The 25,377-nt window shown below is 30.7% G+C and overlaps 1 protein-coding gene across 1 annotated transcript in view; it reads right to left on the reverse strand.

Annotated features, from left to right (window-relative positions):
• Window positions 1-16,892: 16,892 nt before the first annotated feature.
• LOC129906390 (serine/threonine-protein kinase tricornered) overlaps window positions 16,893-25,377 on the reverse strand; it is a 103,672-nt gene continuing 95,187 nt past the window's right edge. The window contains exon 5 of the mRNA XM_055982138.1: window positions 16,893-17,035. Within this exon, the coding sequence (XP_055838113.1) occupies window positions 16,941-17,035 (95 nt within the window). The 3' untranslated portion in view covers window positions 16,893-16,940. The remainder of the gene's footprint in view (window positions 17,036-25,377) is intronic.

The raw sequence follows: 25,377 nt of genomic DNA on the forward strand, positions 1-25,377 counted from the left end.
TTGTTGCAGGCTTTTATTTTTATTTAGAAGCTCTGAGTAGACTTGTCGAAGGATTGTGAAAGTCTAAACGAGGTATATCCCAAATAGAATAAAGAAAAAAAAATATTTTTTCTCATTTTTTTTTTGTGTACCTATATTACATTTTATTTTTTCATTTTCTTCTTTGTTTTCGATCCAGACAAGTTTTGCTTCTGAAATTAAATTTCCAAACACAATTATATTGAGAAAAAAACTTCTTACTTACTTGACGCATTTTGCTGGATTTGAACCTCGTACATCCTGATTGATAGTCCGGTACCTTACCCATCGAGCTACTCAGGTATATAATAAAAGAGTTTCAAATTTGGACTAGTTGAAACCAGAGCTTCCTAAGGGCTTCGATTTAACTTCCTGATGAGTTGCACTATCTTAAAGAATATGGTGACCATTTGTGTTTTTTTTTTTCAAAGTTATTATTTTTGGTTATTTTCTGTTTTTTTTTTTTATCTTGTAAAAAATTATAAATAATATTATATACTGATTGTCAAACCATGTCATTATTGAGAATATGAAAGAGAATAACTTGTTACTCAAGAACAATTTTTTCTGGAATATCTGAAAAATTTGTTTTTTTTTTTAGACTTTAGAGGTTTTACCCGGTTGCCGTCAAACCCCATTTTTCCGAAGCAGAAAAAAAATCTTTAATTTTTTTGGGCTTTTGGCTTTTTCTTAAAAATTAGAGAATTAACTTTGTTTTGAACTTAGATAAAAAATCTAAAATGTCCATCACTAATTTATATTTAAATAAGTGGAGAAGATTAAAATCTTGTTTTCCTTTCTTCTCCACTTACTTGAATATGAACTCCGAATTGGTCAGTAAACCATTTTTAATATCACTATTTTAAACTATATACCGATATGAAAAGATTCACTTTTTCATTTATTTCTTTATAACAATGAATAAAAAACCAAAAATGGTCACCATAATGGCACTTATCCAAATATTTCTTATTCTCATGAGTTTGCCTGACAGTTTAAAAAATTTAGCTTGTACTCACTTTCACATGGCTTCTAGAAATAAAATTAGGGAGCCTAACTTCGCTTAGGCAAACTTATAAAATTAAATGCTTTTTACAATGTTTTGCTTGTACTTAAAGGACTTCTACAAATATAAATAAATATCCCCTAGCTTCGCTAAGGCAAACATTGAACTTCTTTTTTTCTCACACAGAGATGCAAAACATACAATTATGTAAGTCGTTATATTTGAAAGTGATATTAAACATAATTTTCAATCAAAAACAATGATTCAACAATTTTTTAATTCAAATATTAGAATGGAGTAACTATAACACATTTATTTTGTGGAATATTTGTTTAAAAAGGCAAAACCGTATAACTGCGGTTTATTTGAAATTCAACGTAATTTTTTTTTTTAAATGAATATCACGACTCATATACTATTGACATAATTTTGGTAATATAGAACTATAATATTAAATGCATTTAAGACAATTGTATAAGTTGTAGGTACTTCAACCATACTAAAAAACCTACCTATAAGTCATTTTTTAGTCTAATAATTTTCGAATTGGATAAAAAAAATACATAGCATTCATAAAGATTTTGTAAGCAGTTCTAATACAATTTCTTTTGCAAAGCCATTTAAAAGAAGTCAGTTATTGGCTTTTATTTCTTGTGCTTCTACAATGGAATTTCATGTGGCCATATTGAAATTTAAACGAAATGTTTTCATTAATGCTTGTAGAAATTTTTAAATTCCACTTGCACTAGGTTTCTAGGAAGCGGTTAACGAAAGTTAAGCCTCGGAAGTTTGAATTTTCGATTCACAAACTAAATACAAGCCCTGTAGAGATAATAGCTGCAAGAAATTAAAGATCCTAACCTTCTGGAAGTAAAATTGTTAGTTGTGTTACATACAGTTCACAACGTTGGACAATATACAGAACGTATGAGAGTAAACTGACAGCAGCTGAGATTAAGATGCTTCGTATGACAGCAGGAGTAACATAGCTTGATCGAATCAGAAGCAAGAAAATCCGAGGAAGCCTTCACGTCAAAAACACCATCTTGGATAAAATACAGCATGACCTTTTAAGCTGGTACTGTCATGTACAAAGACGAAACCCTGAGAACCAAGTTAAAAAAGCGATCGCTTACGACGTTCCAACGCAATCGCGAAGAAGAGGCAGGCCTAAGAACTCATGGAGAAGACAAATGCAACGACAACTGCTTTCAGTTGGCCTTAGACATGAAACAATTCAAAATCGAGAAGCCTGCTGACGTTTCCTGAGGTCAACCCGGCGAACCCCACATGCGGAGCCGTAGTGTGAAGCAGTAGAGTGGGAGAGTTGTGACCCCATCCGAGATCATGACTATAGTCGATAATGGAGAAGAATATACTTTTCAAGTAATCATCTGCGGAAGTACAAAAATGTTCCAAGACGCACGCGAAAAAAAACAAAATCACATGTAACTCTTGAATTAAGATTTACCAAATTAAGAATTATAAACCAAAATGCTGGTGATCTTTTTCTGAAAAAATGTTCCAAATTTCAGAATTTGGTGAATCATACTTTGCAAACTATTTTTCAAATTATCATCATCGAAAATTGAAAAATGTCCCAAGACGCATGCGAAAAAAAAACAAAATCTTTCTTAAGCCTTTTAATTACAATGACCTTAAAAGTGAAAAAGTGGAAAATTTACATTTTATTTCTTTCTAGCGCTATTTGTTTTCGGAAAAAAAACTACAAAAATTGTTTTTAAACCAAAAAACAACCTTTTTGCATGATTATTTTTAATATTGTGGTGGGAAAAACTGTCAAAAAATGAGTGAAAATTTTTACTTTTTGAATTTTTGCAAAAGTGGCCGTTGTAGTTATACCTTTATGGGGAATTCCACTGAATGGCAGTTCTGGGCTGGTGAAGATGTAAACAAACGTTTTTTGTATTATAGAATAGCATTTTGTTGTAATTCGCATTGGAAATTTTCAAATCTTTATTTAAAAAAAAAATAAATTTTTTTAAATCCAAAAATAATTTTTAAAAAGTTTTCTTAATTTTAATATCAATATAAACCTTTTTATATCAAAATTTTCATTAAAAGCGGTTGTGTTGTTTACATTAAGAAATCGGTTCTATGGCATGTAGGTACCGTTAATAACGATCCAAAAATAATTTTCTTATTTCAAAAGTGCGCCCTTATTTGCAGCATTACATGTTTTTTTTTTTAATCCATTTTTGAGAAAATTGCAATGTCTCGAAAACCTTATATTGGAGATATCCGTTGAAAAGGAGACATTAAAATAAAATAAAAAAACGGCTCTTGAAAATCACGTACAAATCGTCTGTACCGATTTTTTAGCAAGTCTATCAATTACTTTGAGCTCTTTTTTTCCAATTCTTCAAACTGAAACTTATAACGGATACAGGTTATAATTATTGGTAGTATAAAAGTAGGTACAATTATTGGCAGTGGCAAGATTGATGTCTCAATGCACGTATGATTAGCACCCCCTGCCAATAATAGACACTAGGTACTTTATATGGAACGATATATTGGCACGCCTTTTTAACCAACCATTGCCTTTTAGCCAACCATTGTACTTATTTTACTTTCCAAAATGGCCCCAAATTTTTGTGTGCCCAAGGGCCCCAGGATAGTTAAAGACGGCCTGACTAGTGGGTATTCTAAAAAACATCCTAATAAAATAGCGAAGGAACTTCTCTACTGTTTCGTATGGTCGGCATCCCCAAGATTGAATTCCATAAAGAAGAATGGCAGTTGCAGTTGAACGAAATAAAGTTTGTTTAAGTTTCGTATGTTTCCATACTTGCAGTTTGGCTGCTATTTTATACCGTCAATTTCATTATAATCTTTGAACAACAACAACATCTTCAAGGTGCTACCACCAAGTGTTTATGGCTAGAATTACAGTACTGTTTCACGGATGCCAATCCGATCATCAGACTCCTTAATTCCATATGTGTGTGGTGCTTAGTCTAGTACTTTTTCATTTAATTTGAAAGTTTGTTTTGATGTATGGTTAGGTTAGGTTAGGTAGCAGTGGTTGTCAGGCAAATTACCCTACACACTTAGACCCTTATGGATCCATTGTGATACCTCAAAAGTAAGTTGGAACTCACTAGCCGAACCACTCGGAACTTCTTATGAATGAAGATATACTTTTAACGTCCGTTTTCACTAGATCGCTAGTGTAATCATAGAAGAATTCTCCTAGATGGAGTTTTCTTCTCCTAGAGAGAGCAGGGCAGGTGCACAGAAGATGTTGAACAGTTTCCTCTTTTTCTTCATCCATGCAACTTCTGCAGAAATCGTTAGAGAACACGCCCATTCGTTTTGCGTGTCTAACTACACTGTGCAAGTCGAAATTCCTGACAGGCGCGCGAATAACTGTTTCGCCCTATTTCGGACCCTAGAAATCCACTGGCACCATTCGTTTTTCGATTTATCGGTACGACTTCGAACAAATTTTTTTTTAAAGTTTTTTTCAATTATCTTGAGAGCTTCCCACTGTTTTTAGTCATTTTTCAACCAAAAACAATATTAATATTGCTAATAATTCTGCTCAAACGTTATTTGCTACCAGTTGAAAGACATTATAAACAATTGAACAATTTATTTGAAATTTTAGTGATTTTTTCTTTAAATTGAAAAAAAATTGAAATTTTTTACATTGTTTATCGTTTTTTTCGCTGTTTTTGTTCTCTTTGCACAAATACATTGCATGTTATCCATTAAAAATTAATTTAACTTTTAATTTAGTGTTGGTTAAACTTCGACAGTCTATCGATAACAAAAAACATCGATACTTCACAAAACTATCGATAGTTTAATACTTCCAAATTATTTTACCACAAGGCTACCGATATTATCGATAGTTTTTTCTTAAAACTATCGATAATGGAAACTATCGATATTTATCAAACACTATGCTAATTCGTTGTTTACATCCAATGTCAAACTTAAAACTTAACTTAATAATGCTTGGTGCCCATTCGACGTCTCTTATAACTTTTAAATTGAAATATTTTTCATACTTACCAAAGAGTTTTAAAACCACTCGTAGAATTTCTCAGAAAAAAAAATAGCTTTGAAATTAATTAAGCACAATTTGAACTAAAAGTTAAGTTTTCGTTTGACATTGGATGTAAACAACGAATTAACATAGTGTTTGGTAGATATCGATAGTTTCCTTTATCGATAGTTTTAAGAAAAAACTATCGATAATATCGGTAGCCTTGTGGTAAAATAATTTGAAAGTATTGAAACTATCGATAGTTTTGTGAAGTATCGATATAAACGATAAACAATGTTAGCAATTTCGATTTTTTTCAATTTCAAAAAAAATCACTAAACTTTCAAATAAATTGTTCAAAATTGTTTATAATGTCTTTCTACTAATAGCAAATAACGTTTGAGCAGAATTATTAGCAATATAAAAATTGTTTTTGGTTGAAAAATGACTAAAAACAGTGGAAAATTCTCAAAATTATTGAAAAATCTTTCAAAAAAAATTTTGTTCGAAGTCGTACCGACAAATCGAAAAACTAATGACGCCAATCGATTTCTCGGGTCCGAAATAGGGCGAAACAGTTAATCGCGCACCTGTCTCAATAATTTTTTTTCAAAAAACTTGCACAGTGCTATTAGACAGTGTCCTGTAAGAACACCTATGGTGGAGCTAACATGCATTCTGTTTAAATTCAACAAAACCTTTGAACGTTTCAAGTCTATACAAGGCCATATTTGTTTAGTAGCTAGGCAAGTATTACTCTGAGTCCATTTTCTTTAAAGCGTCCTGCTTTAGCAAAAGTTTGCATGTAGCGATAGGTGTTCCTATATTGTTCCTTTCTGGTTGTAGAGGAGTGATTGTTCCTTGTTTCGTAAATTCGTCTGCCCTGCAATTGCCTGGAATGTCTCTATGTCCCGGCACCCATACGAGGTGAATGTTAAACTGTTCAGACATCTCCCTTAGAGATGTTTGACAGTCGTGGACCGTGATAGAATTTGTAGTCACAGAGGCTTGGCTGTCCGAGAAGATCCGAATTTCCGTGTTGGATATTACGTTTTCTCTGAGCCAAGAGAGAACCTCCTTAGTATGTCGAGGGCGTCAAAAGGGGTTGACCTTAGCGCACATCTTATGCACAAACTAGCTGACCTTTGGACTTTGATAAGCTTGTTTAAGTTTATCGCTTTGTCCAGTGCGGTCCACCAAACTACCATCCCGTATGTAAGTATTGGTCTTATGACCGATATGTATAGCCAGTGTGCAATGTTTGGAGAAAAGCCCCATTTGCCACCAATGGCTTTTTGCATGAAAAGAGTGCTACACTGGGTTTCTTAACCCTTTCATCAATATTGAGCTTCCAGGTCATTTTTTTATCAAAAATGAGTCCTAGATATTTAGCTTGATCGGATAGAGTAAATGTTACATCTTTAATTGTAGGGACTTTGAAGTCTGGAATCTTGTATTTCCTCGTGAAGAGGACAGGTTCCGTTTTGTGGGGATTAATATCCAATCCACATTAGGGTGGTTCAAAAAAATCGAAATTCTTTTTTTTTATTTGGTACTCCGATCGATTGCTAGACACCTCTAGAATATAAATACCAAATATGAGCTCTTTATATTAATGGGAAGGTCCTCCGCTTTGCAAATTTTCCATTTTTACATCAAGCTTCTACTAAAAAAAAATAATTTTTTTATTCATTTTGTAGAAAATTAAGTTTCCTATAACAATAATGTTTTTTAAAAATTGATAAAAAAAATTTCCTTACCAAAACAGTCAAAACAAACATAAAAAAATCAAAAAAATTCGATTTTTTGAGTTTGTTTACTTTTTTGGTTGTGTCTCTTATTTGGGCTGAGATAAAAAGAGAACGAATTTTTACACATTTACATAAGAGGCAGATTATAGCGATCAGGAAAATGTTTAAATAGATATTTTGTGATGTTTTTATTCGATTTGAAACCTAAATTCCGTACCAATTTTTAATGCATTTGTTTTCCATTACGAATTAAAAAAAAATTATTCATTACAAATAAAAAAAATTTACATTAAAAAAAAATTATTGCAACTGAAAAATATTTGCCTTAAAAAAATATTTATTGAAAATAAAAAAAGTTTGCAAAAAAAATTATTGGAACTGAAAAATATTTACATTTAAAATAAAATTTTTATTGCAAATTTAAATATTTTGCATTAAAAAAAACTATAGAAAATAAAAAAAAATTACCAATGAAAAAAAAAATCAATGCCAAATATGTAGGGGAGAAGGGGGTACATTTGACAAACAGTTTTTTAAAGTCTGTATTTTCGAAAACTGTGGATGTATTCCAATGTTTTGTTTTGTATTTGATTTATTGAATACCTATTCAAGATTATACTAACAGTAATTTTTTTGTTTTACAACATTTCAACATCTAAAAAAATAATGTTTACTAAAAAAAGTACTTGTGTCAAAAGGGGTTCGCGGACCGGGCACATTTGACTTAAAAAGAGGTACATTTGACAATGGTGGATTAAGCCCAACATCGTGTGCATTATATTTTTAAGCAATATAATGAAAAAAAATAAATGAATAAATTCATTTTCTAAAAAAAAAGAACGAAAAAAAAATAAATTACTCTAAAAAATCCGTCCATTTAAATCAAAATTAATCGATGTTGATATATTTTTAAATAATTTATTTAATATATAATTCCCCAATATTAACGTAAAATTGTGCCCCCATTGCCAAAGTCAAAGGTGCCCGGAAGGAGCTTCATAAGTTTTTCTTTTTTTTCAATAACTAATACTTTTTTCACAAAGCTGGCTTTAATTTACTAAACTTTAAGCATAGTGCTAACAAAGTATTGATTCACCATAAAAAAAAACTTTTTATTTTAGGTTCAGAAATCGCTTACATACCGATGGTCAAAAATTTGATCAGAAATACAGAAAACACGAAAACACGTGGTACTCCGCGAAGAGTTGAAGAAAAACTGCGAAATTTCATAACGTTACTTTAAATCAAACTAAGCTTCTTTTTGCATCAAAACTTTTCTTTATTAAGGGCACGATCATACCAAAAACACAGAGTCAAGCTTACCCTACATCAAATATTTTTTCTTCACATTCGTCGAATTCCTTACAATGTTGGCTATTTGACCAAACATTAGTTATTTCAACAATACTATTGAACCTTATGTAGGGCCAAATGTCAAAACTGTAAGGAATTCGACGAATATTTAAAAAAAATATGTAATGCAGACATTTTGCATTATTTTTTTTTAATGCATTTTTTTATTTGCAATACAATTTTTTTTAATGCAAAATACTTACATTTGTAATAAAAATTTAAGTTTTTTCAGTTGCAGAACATTTTTTTTAAGCAAATTTTTTTCAGTTGCAATAAAAATTTTTTTAATGCAATTTTTTTCAGTTGCAAAAAATGATTTTTTTTAAATTTCAAATGCATTTTTTTTTAATTGATGTTTTTACAACCCTGAATAATAATAACATAGCTTTTCATGAAACATTAATAATGGCCTTTTAAACACTTAAATCACTCAACATACGGTTTTTACAAATTTGTATCAAATATGACATATACATACGTCTTGACTCTTGTAGAAAATTTTCACAAATAACTTGTAACTTTTTTGTTTGGTGAAACAGAAACCCACAAGAAACTTGAAAGTTCACAAAGGACCCCGAACATTTTGTATGAGAAGTGGCCCTCAGTGATATTGTCTGAAATGTGTAGTATGTTGTTGTCTTGAAGTCCCTGATCAAAAGTCGATATGGGCAGAAAGGGGAAAAATGGACAGTTTTTAAGATAACGGATTTTTTCGTTGACTATCTCAAACCTTTTATAAGGGATAGTAACTCCCTTTATTGTTTTTTGCGCTATATTTTAGTGGAATCCAAAGGTTTTAAGGGTCGCTGAAACCGAATCCGAAGTCCATTTTGCCCTATCAAGTATGGTTTTCAAAAGAACCTCAAAAAATGTCACAGCCTAAAAAAAAAATGTTTTTTATCTGGCAATGCGACTATGTTAATTATATGTTTTTCGGGTCGCTGAAACCGGATTCGAAGTCTATTTTGCCCTATTACGTCAGGTTTTTGAAATTACCTCAAAAAAGAAACGAATATTTTTTTTTCAGGTTATCTTGAAAACCTAACGTGATGGGGCAAAATGGACCTTTGGATTCCACTTAAAAATAGCGCAAAACACAATAAAGAGAGTTACTTTCCCTTTTAAAAGGTTTATGATAGTCATCGAAAAAAATCCGTTATCTTAAAAACCATTTTTCGAATTTCTGCCCATATCGGCTTTTGATCAGAGGCTTCAAGAGAACAACACACTAACATTTCAGGCAATTTCACCGAGGGCCACTTCCCATACAAAATGTGCGGGGTCTTTTTATTAATAACCTCCTTCCGCCTGTCGACATCTAAGTTTGTTTTCTATCTACCTTAACTTTATTTAAGATCAACCAACATAAAATACACTAATGACATCAGTAAATTTAATTTAAAAATACAAAATATAGCATAAAGTACGGAGTATTTTCTATCAGAAAGTGAAAAACTTATTGACCTTCAATTCTCTAAAGAGCACATAAAAGCACTCAATTTTTGTTGCATTGGTTTAAGGAATACACAAACTTAAGCCTTAAGCCTTAAGCTGGCGCTAAATTTTATCTGAGCTAAGATGGATCCCATACAAATTATCGATAACTTTTATTTCAGCTAAAATTTAGCGCGAGCAGCGTACCAGGTTTTACTCATAAGTTTCAATATAATACAATACTAAAAAAAAATCATTAAAGTTCAAATAATAACTTAACAAAAATTTCAAGTTTTTAGATACTAGTTTTAAGCCCGAATTGAAATAGAAAACACCATCTTATATTTCCAAAACTTTATTAAAATCGTTAATTAATAACTGAAGAACAATTCTCCATTTAATTTTATTTTTTTAGATTTCTATCACAACACTTCGATATCGCATATTGAATAACACTTTCCAAAGTACCTCGTATTGAAATAAAAATGAGGTTGATGTAACAGTTGACTTTGAACATTTTTTAAAAAGACACGATCTAAAAACTAAAACAAGTGCAGCATACTGACCCATGTATATTTTGCACCCACTTTGCCAAACTTTTTGATGTCAATTTTGATTTTCAGAAAATCGACTTTTGACGAGGTTGACTATTATCTTTGATTTTTGTCTAAATTTAAAAAAAAATTGTTTTTTAATTACTGCTCTGAGAAAAAAAAACTGAATTGAAATATGTAAAAAAAAACACATAATCTACACATGCTATGAAAATTTGTTTAGATAACACAGACCATTTGACGAAAATATACATTTGAACACTTTTCTTTGTTTGATACCTTAAAACTTAATATAATATTTTTTCTTGAAAAAAATCAAGGTGGTAATATTTGAGTTGAGCTTTTTAATACACCTGTTCAAACATTGCAGGGTCCAAAAAAATTGCATAAGTTCCGATTAATTTTTTTCTATAAAAAACATATTTTTAGTTTTTCAAGATAGGTTTAATCCGTAGTTTGATTCAATCTCAATCAATTTCTGCTTTTTTTCCAAATTATTTTCTGGTAGGGGGAAGGGGCTACATTTGACATTTAGTTTTTAAAGGTCTGTATTTTCGAAAACTGTTCATGTATTTCAATGTTTTGTTTTGTATTTGATTTATTGACTATTCAAGATTATACTTACAGTAACTTTTTTTGTTTTACAACATTTAAAAAATAATGTTTTCTAAATAAAGTCATTTTGTCAAGAGTTCCCCGGGACCGGGGTACATTTGACTTTGAAAGGGGTACATTTGACAATGGTGGATTAAACCCCACATCATGTGCATTATATTTTTAAAACTATCAGCGGATCTTGCTTCTTGCTAATCTATTGTTTGATTAGAAAAAAAAAAATAAATATTCGGTTTAAAACAATCTACTAAACAATATAACGAAAAAAATAAATCAAAAAATTCATTTTCTAAAAAGAAGAAAAAACAAAAAACCATAAAATATTTCAAAAAACTCCATCCATTTAAATCTTAATCAAACAATGTCGATTTATTTTTAAATAATTTATTTAATATACAGGGTTTCCCGGGATGAAATAAGAAGACTTTGAGGGATGATTCTTTGGTATATTCTAAGAAAAAAATTGTTCAACAGTAAGTCTCTATCTGCAAAGTTGATACCCTTTAGCGATGATTTAAGAAAACGCTTACTTTGGTATGCCTTTACTCATGTTAATGTTTATAACTCCGTTAATACTTATGATAAAAACTTCATTAATGTCTTGATTTTTAGAAGAAGGTTCAGAGAATACATTCTTCTTGTTCCACAAGAAGTGCTATTGATGTCAAATAAGTAACGCTTTTTACTCCTATTCATAAAAAGCCAATATTTTGCAGTTTGGAGAACTTGCAAATCATTGAACAGATCCATTTCTTCCCATCCAATGATAACCGTAATCTTCATCACCCAATCTTAAAATTCGTGTCCTTAGTGGGCTGGAGCGTCATCTTGTTCGTAATATGAAGCAGCTAATTGAATAAGTGAAATATCCTGGATTGTATCTGGTAAATCATATTGGAGAACCTCCATGAATTAATATTAGCAGTAAAATCAAAAAAAAAAACGGGCTCTATCAAGCACACAAAATTAAACAGAACTTTTTAAATAATTGTTGTTACTAGGTCTCAAACAGAAATAAACTTAAACTAAAAAAATAAATTTTTAATTTTTTTAAATGCAGGTACATAGAATAGCATTTCTTCTAAAAATCAAGACATTAATGAAGTTATCATAAGTATTAACGGAGTTATTAACATTAACATGAGTAAAGGCATACCAAAGTAAGCGTTTTCTTAAATCATCGCTAAAGGGTATCAACTTTGCAGATAGAGAGTTACTGTAGAACAATTTTTTTTTTAGAATATACCCAAGAATCATCCTTGGACACCCTGTATATGTAATTTGTCAAAATCAATGTAAAACTGTGCCCCCATTGCAAAAGTCAAAGGTGCCCGAAGGAGCATCATACATAAGTGTTTTTTCTTTTTTTTTTCAATAACTAATACTATTTTTTACAAAGCTGGCTTTAATTTACTAAACTTGTGAGGATAGTGCTATCAAAATATTGATTCACCTTTTTATAAGGTTCAGAAATCGCTTACATACCGGTGGTCAAAAATTAGATAAGAAATACAGAAAACACGAAAACAAGTGGTACTGCGCGAAAAATTAATGAAAGACTGCGAAATTTCACAAAATTTCTTTAACTCAAACTCGGCTTCTTTCTTCATCTAAACTATTCTTTATTTAGGGCACGATCATACCGATAAACCCAAAGTCAAATGTGCCCCGGTGTCAAATGGCCCCCGCTTACCCTATTCTTGCCAATTTTGACTAAATGAAATATTCTGGTTCTGGCGTTTTTTTACAAAAAAAAAAATCCGGCGAGATTTCCTATGGCGTAGTTTCCGTGAGCCGTAAATTGTTCTAAAAAAAATAATTTTTTTTTTATAATTTGGTTTCAATTTGATGTTGTTTTGTCCCGATTCACAGTGTGTCGAACCCATAAAAAAGTTTATCATAACAGCAGCTAAATTTTTGGAGTTTTAATATTTTTTCTTTTGTGTGTTTATGGCAGGAAAAGAAAAAAATAGTTACAAATTAACAAATTGAACAAACTATAACTTTTTTTTAGCATAATTTATGAAATTAACATTTATTGAAGAAGACACTGGCGAGCAAAATTAATTTTTTTTATATAAACCAAAATATACTTTTCAGGTAAGTAAGATTTTTGGTGTGTTGAACTAGAATCCGAAGTCAGAAAAATTCTGTCATATCACGTTCTTGAAATATTCCCGTTAAAAAATCTGAAATGTCTTTTTTTAACAGTTTTTGAGGTTATGTTCTTGAACGTGGTGATTTATTTTAAATACATTTAAGACAGTTTCTAAAAGAACTAAATGTTGTCTTTTAAAGCCCGTTTAAATCTTTTCAATATCTTTTTTGTACTTTGAGAAATCTTAAGTTGAAGTCAACTTGATTTGTTTATCTTCTCTATACAAAAAAATCGTGTGTTTATTTGCGTTTCATAGCAAATCTCGAATAGTTTTTTGTCAATCGCTTTCAAAATATAAAATAACGTTTTATTTGCATTTTCGTAACTTCTCTCGTCGAGGTTGTTGAATACGCTACAATACACAGCAGAGCGTGGCCGGGCCAAGTAATTATATTAAAAATTTAGTATGCAGAAAAAATATAATTTTTTTCTAGTTAAAAACAATATGTAATATATTCTTAATTACATAAACAGCTTTTTGTTACTTGCATATGGTAAAAAATTAATAAAAACATCGATGTTTTTATTTTTGTGATCCCTTTGAAGCTGTTTCTCAAAAAATGAATTGTTTTGAGTACTTGGCTCGTAGCACATAAATGTGAATATCTCTGGCAATAGCAAACAGAAGCAGACCAAACTTTGCCAATATTAAGTATAGACCTTAGGCAAAATAATATAAAAAAATATCGATATGATTTTCAATGTTTTTTTTTTAATAAGTTTAAAAATTAAATTTTTTTTTGCTATTTATCAAAGAAATTTTAATAACTTATATATAATTTTATAAATTTAAATTTTTTTTGTTATACGTTTTACAACAACACTCAAATAAAGAAAATAACATTAACAAAATTTTTCAAACATTCACCAAACGTGGATGTTTCGCGTAAATTCCTCAAAATATTTTCGATTTCCGAGGTATTCATGTTTCGGAGCTTATTTTGAATACATAACCTGGGTTATTTTCTAAGATAAATATGTTTTCATATGAGTTGACACTTCTAAATTATATTTAAATAGCGAAAATATTTATTTTTAACAAAAAAAAAAGATATATCATAAGGGGACGACACACTGTGCGATTGTTTGATTTAACGATGTTTGTCACTAAAGAAAAATAACTGATTGCGAATTTTAAAAATGTATATATTTTATATACATACATATATATTAAGGTGGTCCACGCTTGTATAGGAAAAATACAATTTTCAAATAAACCCCTTAGTTTGGTTCCACATCTTATTGGTATCATACTGTAGAATTTTCCGCCTCCTATCTTATATATCTATCTTTTTTTTTGAAAAAAGTAAAACAAAATATTTGAACATTTTTTTTTAAGTTAAAAACTGCTTGAAAGTTGTGGTTGTTGTACTTATTCTGAAAAAATATCGAAATAATAATTTCTGGGGCCACTTCCAAGTAAATTTCTACAACAGGAAGTACACAGACTTTTTATTTTCATGTTTTGCTTATTATTTACCTATTATTATTAATTATTGCTCACTTTATTTTCAAAAAAAAAAAACTTATGGTTTATAAAGATACGTAAAACTTAAATAAAATATTTTCTTTTCAAAAAAAAAAGGAAAACAAAACAAGATTACCTACAAAACCTAAAAATTGAGCTGTTACCAGCACCCTCCTACGCTTAATATAGCGAATTGAAATTTCACAACGTTAAATTTATAGAAAAGTGGAACACATTAAGCACCTGCCCGAACGAAAATCGAAAAAAAATATTTTTTGGACCACACTAATATATACAGGGTGTCCCGGAATGCGATAAAACTATTTTGGGGGATAATTCTTGGGTATATTTATTTTAAGAATAAAATTGTTCTACAGTAACTCTCTATCTGCGAAATTGATACCCTTTGGTATGCCTTCACTCATGTTAATGTTAATATCTCCGCTAATACTTATGATAGAAAATTCATTAATAACTTGATTTTTAGAAGAAATGCTCTTCTTTGTAACTGCATGTGAAAACTGTTAATATCTTTTTTTATTACTCAGATAGTAATTTTTAAAAGACATTCTTTTCTTCTTTCATGTGTAATTAACAGTGTTTTATAAATTCATACTTACGAAGAAAACAATAATGAACAAAAAAGTCATTAAAAAGTTTGCCAGAAAACCCATAGATTTTATGATATTTAGGAAAACCTGCATCATACTCCAGTCAAAGCGTCGGAAAAAAGGGCCTCACCTTGCGCACAGAGGCACTGTCAGTTTTTATTTCAAGGATCGATAGGGGTATATTTAAAGGCTTAAACCCAATTTCTCACCACCTGATCATTCTTTTAGCGGAGTTATTCACAAAAATGCATTTTTTGGGATATTTTACTTCTAAGCTAATATATTTGCTCCAGATTGTCGTAGACCAAAAAATAAACATACATTCTCTTCCTTATAATATTTTATAAGTAATTTCATATTTATAATATTTTTTGTAATTTCATTGTATTTGTGTGAGTAAATACAAAATGGCAGCCATTTAAAGTCAAGTTCTTGTTTTTAAAAAACACATTTTTGTCATTATTTCGAAAAAAGCTTGTATCATGATTGACATTTTTCTAACCTGTTTTGTAGCCCTGTTCATGTCCTGAATTTTAAAGAAAAAATGAGCTCTTTATCACCAAAGATGGCCGAGCAATTGATAAATGAACGCATGCAAAACCGGTGCGAAAACAGCCAAAAATATCGGTTTTTGGGAATAACTCGGCTTCAGAATGTCCTACGACAAAAAATAAAGCTATTAATTGTTCGTTACAACATTTTCTATCTATTTGGTGCACATTCTTTTTGTTGAAACAAATAAAAAATAATATTATATTGTAAACGGTGCAAGTATTGGCTATCCTTATAATATTTTCTATTGTTGTATGTAATTTCATTGTATTTGAGTGAGTAAATACAAAATGGCAGCCATTGGGTCGTAGTCGTAGAGAGCTAATTTTTTTTTTTAATTGTAGATAATTTAAAGGACTACAACAATATTTTATTTTGTTAGCCAATAGCCAAATGTATGTACATTCTCTTCCTTATAATATTTTCTATTGTTGTATGTAATTTCATTGTATTTGAGTGAGTAAATACAAAATGGCAGCCATTGGGTCGTAGTCGTAGAGAGCTAATTTTTTTTTTAATTGTGGATAATTTAAAGGACTACAACAATATTTTATTTTGTTAGCCAATACTTGCACCGTTTACAATATAATATTATGGCTGCCATTTTGTATTTACTCACTCAAATACAATGAAATTGTTTGTCAAAGATATTAGCTTAGAAGTAAAATATCCCAAAAAATGCATTTTTGTGAATAGCTCCGCTAAAAAGAATGATCAGGTGGTGAGAAATTGGGTTTAAGCCTTTTAAATATACCCCTATCGCTCCATGAAATAAAAACTGGCAGTGCCTCTGTGCGCAAGGTCAAATGACGCTTTGACTGGAGTATCAAGTTAAATCTTTAAAAAAAATGTGTTTTTTTACTTTAGTCAAAAATGAGTAAGAATTAAAAATATATTTTTGTAGTTTTCTTAAATCATCGTTAAGGGTATCAATTTTGCAGATAGAGAGTTACTGTACATTAATTTTGTTCTTAGAATATACCCAAGAATAATCCCCCGAAATAGTTTTATCTCATTCCGAGACACCCTGTATATTTATATATAAAATTTGACTCAGTCAAATTTTATAGTGTGTTTGATTGAGTAAAAAATATTTTCTCAAGGCAAGATTTTTATTTTATTCATCATAACCTACATACATATTTCAAAGAAAAAAAAAATAGTGAAATGAAAGAAACCAACCTTTTTGACTAACTTTTTCTTTGAAAATGATAAAATATTATGATAAAAGAAATTAAAAAAAAATCTTTATCAAAAATAAGTTTGGTTTCCCTAAATGTTCTTGGTAAAGCAAATTTGGTGTTGCAAATAATTTTCAGACGGAAAGTTAAATGAATAAAAACAACCCAAAGAATTAATTAAATACTAAATGTCTTTATTCTACAATTAATGAAGATTCCTTTTAATCCAAGCTTCGGACTTCAAACCTTTTGAACGTGTAGTTTATAAATACCCAATCCTTAGCAATTTCACTTCCTTGGGGTACGGGTGCTGAAACTGAAAAATAAAAAAATCAATTAACACAATTTGATTTTGGTGATTTTGTGTATATAGTCAGGTTTCAGTTAGAATCTATGAAATTTCAGCATATAGACCGTGTTTTTTTATAGATCCTGATAAAATAGCGACAAAAATGTAATTTTCGGTGTTTTCATAAACGTCGGAAATCTGCGTTAGTACAATCGTCTTCCTGCTTTGTTGCATTAATGAACACACCAATTCTGCAGAATGTTTGCAGGCACTGAGTGTTAATAAACGTCAGAAAAAATATATAAAAAATGGCCACATAATGAGTTTTGTTTAATAAGCAAAAAAATATTTCCTTTTACAGGTCCCGAAAATTAATTTTTAATAAGACGGAAAATTTGTAAACCCTGTTACATTAGGGTGGTAAAAAAATAATTTTTTTTCTTTTACTTTTAAGAGCGGAATAAAAAATACGAGCGTTTCACATTTGAAACAAATTATAATTTGATCGATAAATTATTTATCGATGGGAAAAAATATTTTTAATTAAGGAGTTCGTTTTTTTTTCGTTTGTAAAACAAATTAGTTTAATGCACCGAAAGTTTGTTAACTCCGTTTGTTGCTATAGTAATATTAAATTCATATCAAATTAATTAAATCGATGTTGGTTGAATTCCAAGAGTAAATGTAAATATACCATTTTTCTGAGTCCCCTAATGCGAAAACACTACCCAGTTTTGCATTATATTTCATAAACCATGTTTTACAAACTTTCTTTGCGTGAAAATTTATTTTTTTGTAAATTAATAAAAAAAAATTTTTATCCACCCTTATGAAATTTTTTTCCTTCGATAATTTGGTCAAAATAACACCCACGATGAATTTTTTGGAATTCCACAAGCAACTGTAGAAGATAATATTTTTTAAAGCCCTAATACGAAAAAAATCAAAAAACACGATTTAGAAGTTTTCTGTGTCATTAAAACCTAAATTATTCGAAAAATCGAAAAAGAAACATTTTTTGCACCACCATAATAAATTAATATGTTTGCTTTTATTTTTTTTTTTATTTTTACATTTATAACAATAAAAACATCGAATCAAGAGCCAAATACATAAATTTTTTCATGAGTTCTGCAGCCATAAAATTTTGGCTGCGCGATCTGTCCAACCGACGCACAGTGGCCCGTTTTGACTTTTTTGCTTGCAAAATTAATATCTTCTAAACAAACAAAGATATCGCCACAATTTTAACATTTTTTTCAGAATTTGGTGTTAAAGTAAAAAGTTTTAGATATGGTGATAAACATAATGGTATTTTGTATACAATCGTCAAAAATCTATTTCTGAACGAATCTGAGTCACTTCACACACAGTGGAGAAAAAGGAAAAGAGAAAATTCGAGTGAAACAGTGGGTAAAAAAGCATTTTTTTTTATTTGTATGCAATTTTTTATTTTTCTTTATACACGAGTACATTTATAATGTATTTCAGTAATATATTACAAGCCAAACAGCGGAAAAAGATAAAAGTAACAAATTAACATATTAACATATTAACAACACTAGATTTCTTGAAAACTATCATCTAAGTCCTGGGTAATTTGTAATAAACTCGTCGTTTCTGGGGAGTATTGTTCTTTCAGATCTTTTTGGTTTCTTACATGTCTTAAGCACGGTGGGCAGGAAGCATCGATAGGTTGCACAAAAATGTCGACAAAAACTACAAGTTGGGTTGAATTTGTTGATGATTATACGTGCAAAATCCGTTGGAATTGAAATCCTAGCTGCTCCTTTTCAAAAGTTATTCATATTTTTGTATTTCTAATCGGGACAATTTGGAATAAAAATCTTGGGGAGAGTACGATAACTTAGGCGACAAGAATTGATAACGGTATATTGTAGAGGAGTTAAATACAATAATTTTTTACTATGGGAGGGGGTCCATCTCCCCCCGTTTAGGCGGGAGGGGCAATTTTCTAAAATATCACGTTAAATTAAAAAACAAATTATTAAAAAACAATGGCAACACTTACAGTTATCTATGATACCTTTTTCAAAAGCCAGAATTGTACACTTGATTCTAATTTTTAAATAAAATTATTGCAATTAATTGTTCTCGAAATAATCAACTTCAAAGTCAAAATTTGGGAAAAAGTTGAAAAAAAAACATATTAAATACTATTTTTACCAAGACTGTAAATTAAAATATGAAATAAATCAATGAAATAAACTGCCTCAATCAATTTCTTATCAAATACTGAAAACCATATGCTTCTATGCCTTATAATTTCCCAGAAAATTGAAAATAAGAAATTTACCTTTTTATCAGATTTTCTTTTTCTTAACTATTTTCGACAATATGAACAGCTTTTTAACTTAAAAGTATCATACCTGACTCACTTCGCGGGTTCTCAGGATTTAAATTCTCTTTTTGGGTCCTCTGCCCCGGTAAGACAACTTCGTTGCTTCGCTAAGGCCATTTGAAATTGGTCCTAAGAATCTCGCGATTTTTTTATAAAAATGGTAAAGATATGAAGTTCAAGGCGTATCAAAGTGAGATGGCTAAGGGGGTCTGCCCCCCTGCAACCCCTCAGCTTGGGCACACTATAGGATTGATTTGGGGTGGGGTCAAGGTTGGGTATGTACAAAGTTTCTTTTGAAATCGAAAAAACTTTTAAATTCTGAAGAAAATTTGCCTTCACCCAAACTCGCACCCACCCCAAATCCTATAAAAGTGAGCTTAAGCAGGGGGGTCGCAAGAGGGCATACTGCTTGCAAGCATTATGTTTATGTAAACATGAAAACAGCTAAAAAATACAGATCTGATAAAAAGGTAGTTTTTTAATTTTCAATTTTCTCAAAAACTAGAATGCAAAGAAGCATATAATTTTCAGAATTTGATTATAAATCAATTGAGGCAGTTTATTTCATTGATTTATTTCATATTTAAATTTAGTCTTGGTAAAAATAGTATTTAATGTGTTTTTTTTTTCAACTTTTTTCCCAAATTTGGACTTTGAAGTTGATTATTTCGAGAACAATTAATTGCAATAATTTTATTTAAAATATAGAATCAAGTATACAATTCTGGCTTTTGAAAAAGGTATCATTCATAACTGTAAGTGTTGCCATTGTTTTTTAATATTTTTTTTTTTATTTAACGGGATATTTTAGAAAATTGCCCCTCCCGCGTAAACGGGGGGAGATGGACCCCCCCTCCCATAGCGAAAAATTATTGTATTAAACTCCTCTACAATATACCTTTATCAATTCTTGTCGCCTAAGTTATCGTACTCTCCCTAAGATTTTTATTCCAAATTGTCCCGATTAGAAATACAAAAATATGAAGCTAGGATTTCAATTCCAACGGATTTTGCACGTATAATCATCAACAAATACAACCCAACTTGCAGTTTTTGTCGACATTTTTATGCAACCTATCGATGCTTCCTGCCCACTGTGTAAGGAAAAAGAAGAGAATCCGATGAGGTTGCAAGCATGTTTAATAAGTCTTCATTCTGCCGAATCCTCTTTTAGGATACTTTTGTTTTAGAAGCTCTGCTGTTTTCTTAGTATACTCACCAAATTTAACTGTATTCGCTACTTCCCTGCAATTAAAAACATTCAGTATTATTTTCAGCCTCATAATCTCCATTGACTCCAGTTATTCGAGCGGTTGCATCTGATTGTTCAAAAAATCTCCTTGAAGTGTTTCCATCATTAGTATTTCCATTGCCTTGCTTTGGTTTATCCACATCAAGTCCAAGCTAGTCTCGAAATCGCTTGTTTTCTTCTCTTTTCCATCTCCTTGGTCCCAATAGATTCATCAGAGTCTTCTCCTTCTTGTCGAAGGGTATACGCAAGTTTCAAAACAAATTCCATGCATAAATACCAGCACTAAAAAATATTCTTATCCTTTTATTACTTATAATTTTATGACATCCCATGAAAACTACCTGTTTATATATAAATTAAAATATTAGAAAACTCTTTAATCCGGTAAAAAGCACTTATCAATTAAAGTACCTGAATGGAATTCAATAATACCTAGGGATGTTGCGGATATTCGCACCCGCATCCGCAAATGCGGGACATCTGCATGAATTGGGACACCCGCATCCGCCTCCGCATCCGCAATAATCAATGCGGATTTTCATGCGGATGCGGGTGCAAATAAGTTGCGACAAGAAAGAAGTTGGGCCAACCGGCGAATGGCGCAATACGCAGAAAAAATGGAAAAGTCTTAATCACAGATAATATAGTTACATAGATAACGCACGCAGAGGAAAAAAAATTACCATTTTTCAATTCCATGGGGCGTACTACTACGTCCCAGTTCGATCAAACTAGCGTGAATCATACTCAGATTTATATATTGCTTCTTATTCGTATTGTATTGTCAAGTTGCTTGTTGTGTTTTCTTTTTTTTTTTTTTCTTTTTTTTCTTTTTTTTTCTTGGTATGTTCGTTTTTTTTTTTTTGTTGATTTTTCCTTAATTTATGTGGATTTTTTTTGTATTTCTTGAGTGTATTTACTTATGTGCCAACTTGCGGATAATAGAAAAAAAATACCGCAATGAACTGTTTCACATTGAGGACAGAGATGAATATTTGTGTACATAGAGATATAATTTAAAATTTCAAATTCAGCACGTTTTTCACAGGATTTCAGTAAAACTTGGTGTGGTTAATTTTATTGAATTATGAAAAAAAAAATCAAAAAATTATTTTTCATTAATGCAGTTATAGACCAGTGCCAATCCGGTTTTCAGAGGGCAAAAGTTGAAAAAAATATTAGCAGCATAAGGGTGGTTGAAAAATTTTGGATAAATGGTATATGAAAGGGGAAAAATAAATTGCCCAAAAACAAATTGGGAGAAGGGTGTGGGTGGGCGAAAAAGTGGGGTGGGTGTGAAAAATCGTGGTTCTTTAAGATTTCTGGCAAATGTAGACTTCCTATCGAAAAAAGTTGAATACAAAAGTTGTAGATAGTAAAAATTGCTACAACTCAAACCATTTTTTTATATAACCTCAAAAATATTGAAAAAAATGTAAAAATACGATTTTTTGAGTTTTTATTTTTATCTTTTACAAAAATGATTCGATTTTAACAAAACTTGTTTAAAAATTACTATGTTTTCTATCTTCTTTAAATGTTTTTTCTTGGCTGTCCATGGCAAAATTATACAGAAAAAAAACTACCTGCACAGTTGAAAGTTGTGTTGGCACACGAAAAGGAATGGCAAAAAGAAAATGTTTGTATCTTTCGAAAGACACTTGCAAGCTAGCGTTTGTGGCTGGATCTTGTTCTTGTTGTTTGATTTTGATCTGCTGAATTTGGTTGCAAGGTTTGACAATAACAAATCTCTTGAAAATAAGGGATACAAAAAGTGGTCATTTTTATTTGCACTGGGTGCGATATCTATGTAAATATATTATCTGTGTCTTAATTTTATAGCCCGTTTTCACAAGAGCCCAAACTAGATAATTTCGCAAGTTATCTAATTTCGAATCTCAAATTTCAAATTGTATAGGAAATTTTTAAAATTTGGAATCTTTCTTTCCGGACAAAAAAAAGCGCCAAAGCCAGTGAAGTCTTAAACGATAATTTCTACCCACTCCGCAGTTTTCGTAGGGAACAATTATTTAGTAGCGCGGGCTTAACCTCTGTGTAACATCCTAATACCTACCCAGAAACAAATCCATAATTAATTAAAAGTTTTATTAGAGCTTTAAATATACATAAAATAATAACGAAGAAAAAAAATATTTTTTTCCTTTTAAATAAAAAATCACGTTATTGAAATCCACCACACGCAAAACAAAGAACTTTAATTTTCCAATATTTTTACAATGAAAAAAAAAAATGTCGAAAAAAATGACTGACTTCATCAGATCAAATCGTTCTAGCTCAGTTCGATGCAAAATGACGCAGCTGAGCTTTTGGATTTTTTTAAGAAGGATTTTGAATCAGCTGAGCTTGATTTGATTACGTAGGAATTTTTTTTATGCAATTTGAAGTCGAAAGTGTGTAAAAAACGGTGTTTCAAAAAACATTAAATTAAACAATTAAAAAATATTTTTTTTCTTTTTTTTCCAATTTTTGTTTAAATAATAACATAGCATTTATGAAAGAAACAAAATGAAAAGCTTTCATAAGCGCTCTTCCTAGTTCTAACTCTCAAAACTAAGAAAAGAAATAAAATAACAGATTTTTTTTTTCATAACAAAAAATTATTAACTTTGGCCTGCTCTATAAAGGCACACCAATAACCCAGATTGAAAATTTTTTTTCGAATACTCGAGCTCCAAACATTTGTGAATCCAGTGAACTAAAAAGTTTTTCATTATAGGCCCACCCGAAAAATGAATATTGCAAGCACTTTTTCCTAAACGGGCCACTGTGCGACGCACAGTGTTGTTGTTGTTCCATACCTTGTGATGTGCTTTTTTGTCAAAGGCTGAGGTTTCGCTCGCCGGATTCCAAGGTACAAATTAAAGTAAGCAGGTAACTTTAATCAAAAGGTTTTACTTTTATTTAACTCTTAAATCTTAATTAACAAACAAACAATTCTCTTAATAATTATGGTCTGGTTCCGGTTCTTGTGTTTATTTAGGCCTTTTAGTCAAAAACACTCCGTTTGACGGTTCTTTCGCGCTGGTAATTCCTGATGATTTCTTCAGGTCGGTCGGCGGCTTCCTTCGACTTCTTTAGCAGGGAAGGGTTTTGGTTGATAGGCAAATCTTGGATTGCCCCCGGTAAAAATCACGGAGTTGCCCCCGGTAAAAAATCACGGAGTTGCCCCCGGTAAAAATCACGGAGTTGCCCCCGGTAAAAATCACGGAGTTGCCCCCGGTAAAAATCACGGAGTTGCCTCCGGTAATCTGGTACACTGGTACCAGCGGTGGGGGGAAGTCTAATAATTTATTTTTTTATTTTATTTTCTTACTTAGCTCCGTTCTAACTCCTGGAGTTGCTTCTCCTTACGATGATCACGATGATGATTTTGTCGTTTGTATGGCGGCTTCTTATATTACTATTGAACTTAACTCAGTGTGAATTATTAAGCACAAAGAGTTATTTTCAATAGTTTTTTGTCGAACGAAAACATTTGCAAAATTTTCGTATTTTGCTTACATACTTGCACTATAGTGATAATAATAATATTTCCTTTATTATTCACCACACTTCAGCTCATTCATAATATTACATAGCAAAACATATTCTATCGTTATTCACCACACCTCTCCTCATGTATGGTTTTATTTTCATAAAACATATTCACCACCGAGCTCTGTGGTCCGTTCTTTTATTGAACAATGTTAACTATTGTTGTTATGTCAAAAAAATCGTTGTATTTGTTTTTGTTACATTTTGTTACAAAATGTTAACTTTGATTTAGGAACGACTAAATGATACATTTTGTTGATCTGTCAAAAGAAAATTTTTGAGATTAATTTTATGAATGAATGAACAAGAAAAAATTAATTTGGTACTGAAATAATTCTTTTTAATTGAATTCTAAGCAAATTGAAACAAAAATATGCATTCAATAATTTCAAATATGGAAACAAACAAGAAATTCTCTTCTCACATCATCCCCTCTCTTCCTCATTTAGTTGTGTTTGACAGATTAACATTGAAACTCAAGTCCAGAAGAAGAGTTGGAAAAAGTAACAAAATGTAACTATTTGACACTTCAACACTGGATTTAGGAACGATGTTGTGACGTCACGATGTTACACTTTGTAACTTTTTTCTCATTTAGGAACGATGAAAGTTAACTATTGTTAACAATAGTTAACATCGTCGAATAAAAGAACGCATCACTGTTGTTCGTTTCCAAATCGATACCATCAGTGTAGATCTTACTGATTGATAAGAAAATTTTATAAATTCTCCTTTCTTATCTAAATTCTTCTTTATCGTGTGTGGTGGATATCGATGCAGCGTTGTTGGCTGCTATAGATGATCGTTAGATGGGATTTGCTCTTCATGCAGGGCACATCGTGGGAACATCGTATGTTATTTTACATTACCCTTTTTTTTATTTAATTGAATTCAAGGTTAGGTTAAATAAATCAGGTAAAGGGCAACAAATGTTAAAGCAAATTGTAATGCTTCATTACAACCTACCAGAGGAAATCGTCGTGCGTTGAACTCAGCACACTTCAATTATAATGTTCACTTTGATTGTCCATTCAATATCATCTTTCGGATATTGTTTTGGGTTAACCAAAGTGCAATGAGACAATAATTGAATTGTGCTGACTTTTTAAACGTGCCGACGATTATCCACTGAGGAAGTTGGGCTCGCGACTATCGGAATGACAAAACAAGTTGAGTTTCATTCAAAACGTAGAGAAGAAT

The sequence above is a fragment of the Episyrphus balteatus genome, chromosome 1 (genome assembly GCF_945859705.1).
Source record: "Episyrphus balteatus chromosome 1, idEpiBalt1.1, whole genome shotgun sequence".
Classification (NCBI taxonomy): Eukaryota; Metazoa; Arthropoda; class Insecta; order Diptera; family Syrphidae; genus Episyrphus; species Episyrphus balteatus.